Source organism: Diorhabda carinulata, chromosome 2 (genome assembly GCF_026250575.1).
Source record: "Diorhabda carinulata isolate Delta chromosome 2, icDioCari1.1, whole genome shotgun sequence".
NCBI lineage: Eukaryota > Metazoa > Arthropoda > Insecta > Coleoptera > Chrysomelidae > Diorhabda > Diorhabda carinulata.
Window position 1 is genome coordinate 31,169,404 of NC_079461.1, and position 14,564 is coordinate 31,183,967.

General features: G+C 31.2%; 1 protein-coding gene across 1 annotated transcript; it reads right to left on the bottom strand.

Moving 5' to 3' along the window:
• Positions 1–344: 344 nt before the first annotated feature.
• On the bottom strand, positions 345–8,119 carry LOC130890923 (caseinolytic peptidase B protein homolog). The gene is made up of 9 exons (XM_057795355.1): positions 8,027–8,119; positions 7,656–7,965; positions 7,389–7,579; positions 7,067–7,293; positions 6,004–6,118; positions 5,072–5,250; positions 4,074–4,398; positions 3,206–3,402; positions 345–3,025 (listed from the first exon to the last, which is right to left on the bottom strand). Exons 2-9 carry the CDS (start codon positions 7,946–7,948, stop codon positions 2,711–2,713), a joined length of 1,842 nt encoding a protein of 613 aa, XP_057651338.1. The 5' UTR covers positions 7,949–7,965; positions 8,027–8,119; the 3' UTR covers positions 345–2,710.
• Positions 8,120–14,564: the final 6,445 nt, after the last annotated feature.

Here is a 14,564-nt window from a genome sequence, read left to right on the forward strand (position 1 = left end):
TTATATTAAATAAGCCACTTGCTATTAGTACAATCAAGAATTACAAACAAACAAACCCACATACAGGTGAAGCTGATATAATTGAGCATTTCTTATTAGTTGATTCGCATTAATACTGCAAACCATTTTGAGTTTCTATATTCATCGTATATTTAGGTATGTATACCTAATATAAGTTAATAACACATTCAGAATCTCATTTTTAATTTTGAGTAATATTTAAAAGATTATGTACCGCACGGTACTCCTGAATTTCTTCAACAAATCTGTAAGTCTCATTAAAAAATGATTCATAAGATTCCTACAATTTTACTTATGAGGTAATACACAGGGTTAAATGAGTATTCTGTCCTAGTTTTAGTCTTTATTCACATAAAAGTACACAAGATATTTTTATATGTATACACCGAAAATTATTATCTGGGTGATCATGAAAACTTACAGAATTATATTCAATAAAAGAATTGGCTTGAGATAATTATGATTAACTTATATTTCAAAATGTTATAACCAATTTGAACTTGTTTAAATATTGTAATTTATATATGGAAATTTGGAATTAATTTCGAAATTATCGAATCATAATTCCTAACAATAATTTTATCCTTTTTTAAGCTTGCTAAAATGTGAGAGGAAAATGGATTATTGAGGTGATTGTTTTAGTTAACCGTAGGTATAATAGTTTCTAAAGAATTATTTTTGGATGTCATTAAGTCGTGGGTGAACATAATTCAAATTTACAAAACGACTTTTAGTGTTGGAATAAGACAATAAAACCGATTAAATATACTATTTGCTCATGTAAATCAACATATTTTAGAATGAATGTATTTTCTTATATTGTTTATAATTCTGTAATGCAGTTCTGTGTAAAAAAATGTACAAACCAACGTGAGTTCAAAAGAAAAAATAATAGGAAAGTTCTGTTGTTGTATTAGAAAGAAGTATTTTTATGTAAAACATACTTTGATTGCAAAAAAGTATATAGCTTTAATTAACAAAAAATGTTATCTTTATATTACTATATCCATATTTCAAAAAGATAATGACTTTATTTTAAATTCGTACCATGTACCTATTTATCTAAATAAAAAATAATAAACAAAATAAGTTGATTGTATCATTTATTCCTATTTTCTGAAATTACCAAATACTGAATTATTCTTCAACATTGGCGTAGCTGGCCCTAAATGGACCCTGTATCAAAATTTGTTGAGAGACCCTTTAACCTAAAATATTGAGTACGAGGGTTGCTACTTGAATTATTTATTCAAGAAATATATACAAATAAAAATAAGTATTCAGTTTATTGTTCGAGCTTGAAAAAATAATTGATAATAAATCTGTTTGTATAATTGTTTAAATCAAAAGAAAATAACGGATTTTTTTTGTGTACACTTTACTTCACTAATATGTAATTTGTTTTAGTATGTAAAATATATATATGCATATTATAAAAATTAATTTGAATTATTATTTAAACTTGACTCCACAAATCGAAGAATATACTTAGAAATAGCGCCTTTGTAAGTCAAAACTGGTTAACCCGAATTTATTTAGTTATAGAGATTCCACTGTACACCTTCGACACGAAAAGATAAATATCCTGTCAAGATATAGCTATCACATTGTTACATATGATAAAGATCAAAACGTTGGTATTTTGAAAAACTCTGGAAGTTTTATTTTGAGTCCTCAACCCGCCCAAATGAATTATTTTTATTTGATATTGACAATGGTTAATGGATTTCTTCATAAAATAATTAATAAAGACTTTCTTTTCACAAAATACATTACTTTACTTAAATTGCGGGAAGTTTTGTAGGCTAATCAGCAGGGACTGTGTTGTTGTGTATGTTCAAGTTTTTCAATTTCGCAATAATGTTTAACAGACGGGCAGAAATGTTCAGTGACCTAACCAATCGTGGAAAATTTTCACAGTTATCCATGATTTTTTTAATAGACTCCCAAATTACAGCTGCTCACAAATTCAGGGAGTCCCCGAGTTGAAATAATAAAGCACTAAGTCGAAACAGCGTTAAGCGGAGTCTTACTGTACTTATTTGGTTCTTTGTTTTTCTATATATGTAAAATCAAGTATTGAAAGTGCATAAAATGAAGGCAAATTTTAATGATATAATTCTCTTGAAAAAAATGATACACACGACCATAATATAACAACTGGTAAAGTGAGGATTTCATTTAAAATGTCAACCAACATCTTACATCAAGTGAGGTTCCAACATTCCATTATTAAAAGCTGGAATTTCTTTAAACAATTATTATTTTTCTCGATAACTCAAATGTAGTTTGTTTTTCCTACCAAATTTGTTTAAATTAAATCATTTACAAAGAGTATTTTGGATTATATAAATACAAGCCCAAGATTATTCTTGAAGATAATACTAATTTGGGGTTTAGTAGTTCTGTATATTTTGAATTAGATATTAACAAATGAACATATAATCACAGATTTCAGCAATTAACAAAAATAAAATATTTCAAATATAATTGAACAAACAGAACCGGTTGTTGATGATTGAAAAACTTGGAATAATGACTAGTGAAAATGTTGGGAATGTGTACTACAGTTGATGTTTTAATAAAAACACTTTTTATGCTTTGAATCAACATAGTACAGAACAAATGAATCTTTAATATCCACAAGTTTCCAATCTCCATCATTCATATAATCTCTCATATTAAATTATTACTTAAATATCGATGATAAATTTTTTAACGACAACTTCCATTGATCCAAATCAACAAAATCTTTCAACCCACCATTTTTCACTTTAAGCTTGATTTCTGCGGCATCGGCATTATCTGGCCACAATGCGCATACTTGAACAGAACATCCTTTGCCTATGAAACCTTTTTCATGAGCAGCCGCTAATTGATTAACGACACGACGTTCTACTTCATATTTTATCGATCTAGCACCATAGTTGACATCATAACCGTCAGCTAAAGCTGATTCGACGCTTCTATCCCATATAATATCAATTTTGTGTTTTTCTTTTGCCTGAAAAATGATATCTCAAATTTTGGACAAAATAATAGTATGATAATAAATCTTTAACAAACATGGTAGTGCAAATCTGCAATACCTTGTTCTATGTAAGTGAATCTCAAACAGAAATAAATTTATATATTTAAAAAGTCTACAGTTGAATATAACAAAATCTTTATCAACCAATATTACCTTCTGTGCCCACATTTGCATTTCTCTTGTTACCAATTGTATGAGTTCATTTCTTGAGAAAGGTAAAAAATATACAATTTCGTTGATCCTACCCAAAAACTCGTCTCTCTTGAAATGTCTTTTCAAAATAGGTTTCACTACCTCATCTTTGAACTTTCTTGAAACCGTTATAGTATCACTAATTTTTTGTTCCGCATCTATAAAAATAAAATAATTTTTGACAGAATATACATACTAAGTTGGAATTTCTGTATACTGTTTACACCACCACTACACCAACACTCACAATTAGACTGTCAGACGCGTGTTTCCATGACCGATAAGTTATCGTCTTCAGAGACTAAAGATAAAGTTTACCTCTATATCTGTGCTCCAGAATTTCCAGTACTTCTTCATTACCGTCTTCAACGACATTTGTCTCCAAGTCATTCATAATTTCTGGGTCAAAGGTTTTATCATCATCAAAATCGGTCTGACTTGGTACAGCATTGAGACAAGCTTGTCTATTACAGCTACATTTGCAGTTACAGAATATTGGATTGGGTAATTCATCTGGTGCAGGTGGTAAAATAGTAATGATAGGTTCTAGGAATTCGTTATGCATAGTCCAATCTCATTCCTGTGGTTCTAAATCATGCCCTAACCAAGTTTGAATTTGATAATAATCACGATTGAAATGCTGGTGAGCTGCTCCACTCGTTGGTGGAATATTTGATAACATGATCATTATAAACTGCTAATAAGGTTTGCATTCCACACTTAACTTAACTTAACTTTTAAGAAATTAATGAAACAAGAAGACGGAACATTCACAACACCAAGTTAGACTGTGACTAATAAGAAAATTTGATAAGAGTTGAAAATGTACCTTTGGAGTCTGGTACTGCCAGTCTTTCACTCTTCAATTTCTCTATTTCTTTTCTTAGCTGTAATCCATGATTTGCAATTTCGTCACTTGCCAAGTTTGAAGTCATAATAAAAATGGCATCTTTACATTCTATAGTTTTCCCTTGACCATCAGTCAATCGTCCTTCATCAAAGAGTTGAAGAAGTACAGTCAATACATCAGCATGTGCCTTATCAACCTCATCAAATAAAACTACCGCATTAGGGCACTTTTTCAATTTCTTTGTCAATTGTCCACCTTCATCATGACCTATGTAGCCTGGTGGAGCTCCAATAAGTTTTGCAACCTGAAATGTAAAAGCCATCACAATTCTTTCCATTTCTATAACATTATCATCCCCTGGGGATGGGGAATAATCAAAAATTACTTACAGTGCATCTATTTTAACTAGTGTATTGTTATGTTAAGACAATCAGAAACTTTTGAATCCTTCCCAGTGTCTCAATCTCCTACTATAGACAATTTTAAGTATAAAACACAAATTTTGAGCAACAAACATTGTTTCTAGTTTAAAAAAGTGCCAAAGAACTCCAGAAAATGTAAAAATGTATCTGCTGTTTTGCATCTTATACAAAAATGTTATAACCAAACACTAGTGATCTAAATATTATAAAACAGATATGAAAGATTGGGATAATAATTAAGACTTAGCCAAATGATGAGATTTCACATAAACTATAACAGAAACTAGTTTTTGTAGGAAGTCTGAACAAATAAATAGAGGCATGGATTTATCCTCATTTCTTAATAAAAATAGATTTTTCCCTTGTAGATATAATTGGCAGCAATAAAATTAAACTAGAAAATAAACCTAAAATTCTCTCATTAGAAGTTTTAGCCAAATAACTAACTATGCCTTAATTTTGCTGAGGAGTCAATTTTATAAAATTATATAGAATGATTATTAGAAATGGAAAAATGAAGGAATTCATGTTGTTGTGGAAAATAAAATAACTTACTTCATGTTTTTCTTGATATTCTGACATATCAAGCCTAATGAATGCCTGTGATTTTCCTTTGTGCATATAAGAAGCCAGCTGTTTAGCCAATTCAGTTTTACCAATTCCTGATGAACCCAAAAATAGAAATACTAGTGGATGATCATCATCTGCCCATCCGTTTTCTTTTCTACGAATAGCTGCAAAAGCATTTGATTAAGTGTTACATAAGGGTTTGTTACTAAAAATCAGAAAATATTTACCCACTCATTATGATTAGCTAATAGTCTCCTACCTGAAAGACCTCCTACTGATTCAAGTAGGGGTTTCTCAAGGCAGTGTTTTTCCACCAATACTGTACCTATTATATACTTGTGACATCCTTGTTACGGAAAATGTTAAACTCGCTACATTTGCAGATGACACTGCAATACTAGCTGTTGGAGAATCAATTGAAGAGGTGCTCAAGAATCTTCATAATTCAATAAACAAAATAGACGTCTGGACTAACAAATGGCATATTAAAATCAATAAGGAAAAATCTGCCCATATCAATTTTACAGATACAGATGAACAATCTCCTAGTAAAAACCAAACAATAAGATTATTCTCTATAAGAAAACAGTCAAATATCTAGGACTACATCTGGATATAAAACTTAAGTGGCAAGAACATATCAAAAAGAGAACAGAGGAACTGAAATTCAGATATAAAAAACTATATTTGTTCTAGGACAAAGCTCACAACTTACTATTAAAATTAGGGTGCTAGTACAACTTTACAATTTTGTAAAGACATGAATATGACCAAGTAAAAAAGAAAAAAAACAAGAATTTTTCTTTGATGGTTTATCAATTTATCTGTTGATTAATAGGTGTACAAGATATTCATTTAAAATAATGATTTTGAACTAAATTCTAGATATAATGAGATATTTTGAAAGCCTTGCTTACTTGCAGCAACAATTGCTATTGCTCCTTCTTGACCGACAATGTGTTTTTTCAACCTCTCTTCCAGAGGATATCTTCTACGTTCTTCTAATTCCTTTTCGTTCATTTTCTCTTCATACTACAAAGTGGTAACTATTTTATAAAAGAAAATCTTTAAATGAAAGGACCCTGCTCAATTTTTCTGAAGCCGGCACAGTCATTATTTGTAGCAAGCTGATTAAACATCTCATGATACCCCCAAAACCTCCCCAATCTCGTCAAAACTACACCTGAGGTGTCCAAAGGTACTTTAGGAGGAGAAAGGGAATTGTTTTTAGCAAGTTTTTCTTAAACTTGGCACAATGATAGTTTTAATAAGCTGATTAAAATCTCAATGGACACGAAGCCCAAACACCGCCTACCCAGTTAAAACTACCTCTGAAAAGTCCAAGTGTACCATAAGAAGAGGATCTTCAACCAGTTCTTTTGAAACTTGGCACAATGATAGTTTAAAGCAAGTTAATTAAAATCTCAATGAGTTCGAAACCCCTAAAACCCCCAGAGCTACTCCTGAAAAATCCAAGGGTACCATAAGAGGATGGGCTTTGTCCAGTTTTTCTAAAACTTGGACAATTATAATTTCAAGCAAGCTGATTAAATTCTCAATGGGCATGAAACTCCCCAAATCATCAAAACAACTACTGAAAAATTCAAGGTTACCATAAGAAGAGGAGCTTTGACCAGATTATTTGAACCTTGGCACAATGATAATTCAAATCAAGCTGATTAGAAGTCTCAATAAACATGACACCCCAAAACCCCCAAACCATCAAAACTACCCCTGAAAAGTCCAAGGGTACCATAAGAGGCGGCTACTTTTCCTGAAACATTGCACAATTATAGTTTGAAGCAAGTTGATTAAATGTCTCAATGAGTACAAAGCTCTATAACCCCCTCCCCAAATCCTTTCTAGCTTGATCCAAACTAAGTTTCAGAAAAATTTTCTGAAACCCAATTTCCATAAGAATTGAGTGGGGTCCTTTGTATTTTTTAGCACATTATGCTTAATGTATTTCAATTAATTTACCATACTAATTTCCTGTTCTAAATATTGTTTTATTTTGGGTTCTTTTGCATACATTAATGGTGTATGTCCCATATCATTTTGTAAAGTTGGATTGGCCCCATACTTTACTAGAAGTTGTACTATTTCTAGATTGTCGGTTAAAACAGCATAATGTAATGGTGTGAAACCCAAAAATGTTGCTTTATTATTCAAACTATTCGAGAACTCTTCATCTCTAATCATTAAAACTAAAATATTGAAAAATCAATACAAATCATGGAGAAACACATATAAAAAGGTTAAAGAAGTAAAAAGTTCAGGGAAATTCATATTTAATAGGTACCTTCGATAGGATGCATTCCTTTTTCATTTGCTGTTCTATTAGGATTAACATAATTATCACTCAGGTTGGGATCTGCATTCATTTTCAATAAATACTCAGTAACTTCATATCGACCATTTACAGTGGCTACTAAAAGTGGAGTCCAACCTAAATTGTGCCTTTTATTAACATCTATCCCTTTTTTAAGTAACCTATAAATAATAGTAATTTTTCAGTGCCATACTGTAATTAAGGTTTTTTAAGGGAATAGAATAAATTTGAACTCACGTTTCTACTTCATGAGTTAGTCCAAAAAGACAAGCCTTAAACAAACGATGTTCTTCCCTATCCGAATGCATGGCATCACAAATTACAATTCCCGCACCTACACTGAATAAACTCCAAGGTATTTTGAAATAATTCCATTTGTCTTTCCTATTCTTTTCGAATTTCAGCACGGTGATACTTGGTTGAAATTTAGAAACATTTATTTGTATACTTGATATGGGTGGTAATATATATTTATATATATACCGTAGTTTGATGAAATTATCAGATCGGTACAATTTACATATATTCATTATTATAAATGTTTAATCTGGAAAATAAACGCAGAATTTTAGTAATTTCATTTAAAAATTATTTAATTAATCATATACTTATATCAATCCATATATTAAGGTTATATGGGTCTACTTTTTTTATATTCACTACGATTTTGTACATTTTTAGCCAGGTTTAGGTAAGACTGCATAGTTGTTATGTGATACATTCTACAGCTCCGAGTAATGATTGTTGCCTAAAGAGCTTAGCACAGAGCCGTTCGATTAATCAAAATGTAAATCAACCTGTCGCATTAAAAAAATTAAAGTTACTACATTTAATTGAACTTGAGAATGGTAAAGTACTAAATTGATAAGGTTTTTTCTCAAAAACAGTCAATAATGGTTTATAGTATATATTATAATAATAATTTGTAGAAATCTAGCGAATGGAGGATTGCATATAATAATAACTAGTCGGTTTAATGAATTTATGATATTTCTGTATTTGAGTTCCAAATACGGTATTACTCATATCAAATTTTTGAATTTAGTTTTGTATAAGTTTATTACCAAGAATACCGAACGAATCACGTAGAATAATTTTTCTGCTAAGAATTTAATTTTGTTAACGAACTTTCTAACAATTCTCTAATAGTTTCTGGACGGTTTTATTGGAAAATTCCACAAACTAAGAAAAGAAACTCTGCAGTTTATTTCCAAGTAAACGTGCAGGAAACAACACAAGAGAAAAGATAGAAATAAGAACAAGGGTGTTTTTAGAGCGCCTTAAACTCATTATGAGAAATATATACTATACCCGAGGATGCATAATGTTGAATAAACGCGAAGATCTGAATTTCAAATGAGGGACAATCAAATTATCTCTTTATTGTTGTTGATGACGAGAAACGTGTTATTTATAGAGAGGTCGCCAATTTGGAAAAGTCAATTGCCTTTTTAAAATTCCACATCAAAAATAATAATAAATTTTAGATATATAACTAGACTTTTATTAAATTTATAGAATTTTTAATATCTCGCCAGTGATATTATCAAATATCACAGAAAAGTACGTCACAAGTATGGAAAGAAAAAAGTGTCCAGTTGTACGTATACGTTTGAAAACTTTCTAGAATGACTCTGATGCAGACAAAGGATATGGTGTGAATGTATAGATTGTGGATGAATTAGATCATTATTGAAAATTTCAACAGTTTGTGTTATAGAAGAAGTTGTCCAGGGTGTAAATAATATTCGGCGCTTACTTTAAAATTTACCTTGATGTGGCGCCACGCTTTTATATATATATATATATATATATATATATATATATATATATATATATATATATATATATATATATATATATACAGATTCTTTAGTTCTTTCTACCCTCCATAGTCATAAGTTCAACTTTTTCTTATGAATTTCAATCCAATTCTCAGGCTCGTCTATAAGCCTCAAAATCTCTATTAATATCACTAGGTGCAAAGAAAAAAAATTCTCAACCGCGGTTCCAAAACTACTGAACGAATTTTCATGCGGACTTAAGTGTACAGGGTTGTTTCTAGGAGGAAAACGGTGACCTAAACTTATTTTCAGTTATACTGAATGTCCCACTAATAGTTAAACAAATCAAACATATAAGATTTTTTAAATGGAACCCATATATTTGATCACACCTTTGAATTCTACATGGAAATGGAAATGAAAACTCGGCGAAATCTTATCCTGATGAATTTATTCCATTTAAACAAGTGAAGTTGCAGAAAATTTCTAAGATTGCACACATCGAGTCTGAATCTTATTGGAGTATTGTCGCCTCAGTGGACACTAGATTTAGCAAGGGATACAACGTACAGATTATGCCACACACCACATTCTCCAGAAGTGTGAGAAATTACAAAACTCTAGAGCAGATGAATTAGAAGATCTTTGACAGCTAGAGTGTGCAGCGTGCATTCGAGAAAAATAACATAAAATGACTAGAATGTATAATAATACAGTTATGAACTAAGAGATAAAAAATAATAAATCGAAATCGAATTACTTCCAAATATAGAATTTTGTATATTGCAGACATATTATAAATTAATACCTCAATTTAAAGTGGTGAGTAAATGTGATCAATAATCAGTATTGTGTCAAATTTCCAGGTAATAGGATCTTGAACGCATCCGTGATGTGAAAGTATATTTTCCTTCAAACGAATTTCTTATTTGCGCAAATTTACCCACGACAATAACTGAAATAAATGAAATGTTCTTCCTTAGTATCTTTAAATACATGATAAGGAATTCTCTTACGAAAATTGATACATTTAAACTCAATATTCAAATAAAGAAGGCAGAAAGACGAATAAAATCGACGTAATATTTGCAAATAACCAGAAAACGTTGCCAAGAAATTCTAGTCGATAACTATATTACTATGGTTATGAACGTATTCCTTACGTTGCACATTTTATTGTTATTTCATTTTTTCATGAATGATAATTTTCTTAATATCATTGTTTCAACCTCTATAAATTGTTATTTGAAGGCGAATGAGGTTTTGCCCAACTCCTTCAATAAATCTGTTTTTACATGGTATCACTGAAACCAATACTTAATAAGCAATTTGCAATTTTGATAAAAAAAACTCTACACAGGGTGTTCAGAAACTCTCTCGTCAATGTCTCTAACTTATTTCACGCCCTCTCAAAATTTTCTCTTAAATAATTAGCGCCCTTTCAATCTAACACAGTTTATGTATTGAACATACTGTTTACATAATCTTTTGGACAACCAAGTTATCGTCTTCAAACTTACCTGCAGTCTCAAAAGACGATATATTGGTTATTGAAACTCTCGTCGGATTGTGTAATTGTGAGTGTTGATGTGTGGCAGTGCAAACAATGTGTTCAGTATGAATATCACCAATTATTTCAGTAAATCCATCTTAGTAGTAATTAATTTTAGTCTGTTGTGTAAGCTTCTTTCTTTCTTCTTTTCAGTGCCGTCTTCTACCGAAAGTTGGTAACCACCATTTGATAGACTTTTGCGCCGAATAAGTAATATTCGAAACTTCTGGTATTTGGAATCATTCGCGTAGGTTTTTCAGCCAGGATTTTTTTTCTACCTAACCCTCTCCTATCTGCTAGCGATGATTTGCTCACTCTGAAAAGACACGGAGGATGGTGCTCTTCCAATTTAGCAAAAGGATACATAGAAGAATCCGTACAAAGCAAAATAGAAGTATCACAAAAATTGTTTAACCCTTTCACCGTTCCTCGGCAACCATACTGGTGGAAAGCAGCGCTGATTTGCTCACTCTGAAAAGACACGGAGGATGGCGCTCTTCCAACGTAGCAAAAGTATACATAGAAGAATCCGTACAAAGCAAAATAGAAGTATCACAAAAATTGTTTAACCCTCTCACCGTTCCTCGGTAACCATGCTGGTGGAAAGCAGCGCTGATTTGCTCACTCTGAAAAGACACGGAGGATGGCGCTCTTCCAACGTAGCAAAAGTATACATAGAAGAATCCGTACAAAGCAAAATAGAAGTATCACAAAAATTGTTTAACCCTCTCACCGTTCCTCGGCAACCATGCTGGTGGAAAGCAGCGCTGATTTGCTCACTCTGAAAAGACACGGAGGATGGCGCTCTTCCAACGTAGCAAAAGTATACATAGAAGAATCCGTACAAAGCAAAATAGAAGTATCACAAAAATTGTTTAACCCTCTCACCGTTCCTCGGCAACCATGCTGGTGGAAAGCAGCGCTGATTTGCTCACTCTGAAAAGACACGGAGGATGGTGCTCTTCCAATTTAGCAAAAGGATACATAGAAGAATCCGTACAAAGCAAAATAGAAGTATCACAAAAATTGTTTAATCCTTCTCACTTGAAAAATACAAGCTCTGTGACATCTTTAGTTCTAAAGAATGAAATACCGAAGGGATTAAACTTCCACAATAATACAAATTGTACAATAAATGTTACTATCAATACCAATTATTCGTAAATGTACTAATTATGTTGTTGTTTCTAGTGTTATGAATGAATAATTGTTTTTTCTTTTAATTAATTTCAATTGGATTTGATAGAAATAAGGTGTGTTCAGATAAGTACAATGAAAAATATTAAATATGAGGTTCCTTGTAATAATTGTGATGCTGTGTATATGGGATAGTTATATGAAAAAGTCATTAATACGACCAAAAATATGAAGCTGCAAAAACAAACCATAGAATATAAAGTACAGGGTTGCTTGTTTGTGGTGAGAATTTTATAGTTAAAACAGATTTTATGTTAATAATTATGTGGAAAATCAGGTCGAAACTTCAAAAATATTATTTATTAAAAAATCTATTATTGATTAAAAGATACCTGAAATGGGACAATGTATCAACGTACTTGAAAAACATTGAATTAATTATATCCAATCTTAAATTTTACAAATAATAAGGTTAATAAGAAAATCATGTAGTATTATTTATAATTTTTCAAATTTCCAAATGCCTTACAAAAAAGTAGCTGATATCTTTCCATTTTCAATAAATAGATGTGTTTATCCGGACGTCAAAATAGCTTCGTTGTTCGTTGAAATTCTATTCCATTTTCCAATTAATTCCTATTAATAATAAAAATTTTCAACTATGTAGATTCAACTTTGTCTTGGGTGTTAAATGTAAAAATGACAGATTAAATATTCATTGAAATTCGTACGTCTGTGACATTTTCCGTATCGGTATGTAATATTCTATAAATAAAATATAATTATTTCAAAATGTTCCGCAAAATACTTCCTGAATTATTTAGCATTATATTAATCTATAAATAATACTCCGAGGATTAGCTTTTCAGGTGATACAAAGTTTTGTATACAGTTCATGTAAAATGTATTAGTACAATGTTATTAGTTAGTAATTAAAATAACACAGGCCAACAAAACGAGAATAAAATGTCGATTCTGAATGTTTTTTATGTGTTGAAATCAATACTTACACCATAATTTTCCGTTTGCTCTAATTTTTGAGATACAGGATATTAGTACAAACGAAATTGAAAAATTAAATATGTCTTTAACCACCAATATAAGAATTTTTCTCCACTTCCTTTGGTCCTTTGCTAGTTCTCTCCACTACTGTTTTCACGTACCTCATCTTAACTTCTTGTAGCACTCTTTCCTCCCTCCAGTACACTTCACACAAGTATCTACAGTGCCATTCACGCAACGTATCCTAAACATTCTGTTTTTTGTGTTTCAACATTTTCGGTTCCTGAGGATTTTTCTTCCCCATATTTCCAATTTAGTATCATATTCTTTTAGCATTGTCAATATTTCTGATGCATATAAAACTGCTAGTTTTACAATTGTTCCACACGCTCTTATTTTGACTGCCCTTGAAAGGATTTTGCACTTAGTATTTTTGATGGTGAAGTTACCGCTTTGTTACCTTTCGGAATTCTCTTATCTACCTCATTTGTAGAAGTTACTGATACATTTAGATAACCAGATTGCTCAATATTTTCGAAATTATGTTGTATTTTATTTTCTCTTATTCCTACTTCGTCAAATGCTTTGGATAGTTTTTTCTTTGTATTGAGTCGTAAGCATATTGGGAATCAATGTGAAGAAGATGTAGTCCAACTGTTTGTTTATAAGCGTAGTTCTGCATCAAGTTCAGTGTAAATCTTGTGTCAATTGCAGATCGCCCTGTTCTAGAACCTCATTGCTTTTAAGTGGTTCATGCGCGAACAACTTTTGATGGATTTAACTCGTTTTGGAAGATCCATACATTCGATTAAGTTTCAAGTTCATACGCATAGATTTATGATTCATCGCCTGTCACGATCGTATAAACGTCTTTTAAAGCACAGCGATTTAATTCTTTCAAAATTACTTCTTTGCACCAATCGACACGAGCTTTTTTTTGTGAGCGGCATCTAAAGCAATACAATAGTTTTGACAGCCCATTGTTAATTAAATATTGAATTCATGCGAGTGAAACTAATGCCCAAATATGCCTCAATCTCACTGTATGTCACAAGACGATCTTGCAATATCAATTTACGCATAGCATGTTTTCTGTCAGAACAGTCGATTTTGAACACCCTTTACGGAATTCATCCTGTATCAAAGTGCGAACACGATTGGCGGAGATGGTGGCCCTGAATACGTTCATCGAAAAAAATGTCAAACAAAGTAACAAAGTAAATATAAATTCATATATTTGAATTTCTGAAAATCCATTTGAATACCAAAAAATCAACCTGTCATATTAGTTCGTTGAATTTTATCGACTCGAGGCATGTGAATTAAAGACAAATAGTCAAAAAAATTGTTTTCTACCCATAAATGGTTAATTGATACTTTTGTTTCCATAAAAATAATTTACAGTTTTCCAACAAGTAAACGTAATGAAAACATTAGATAAATAGTTATAAAAAAATCTTCAGATGTTTTACCACCCGTAATTTTCAACAAACAGGTCCTATTGAAATATGCAAAAAAGCAAATTACTCTCTCAATTATTAAACCAAAGTAGTTACGAGAATAAGTTCAAAGCGCTTTGAAGTTTGTGTGTTAAGATTAAAATGCACGCAATTAAAAAAAAGTGAGTATGTATAAAATATAATGTGTGCCGCATATATTACAGAAGTTAAC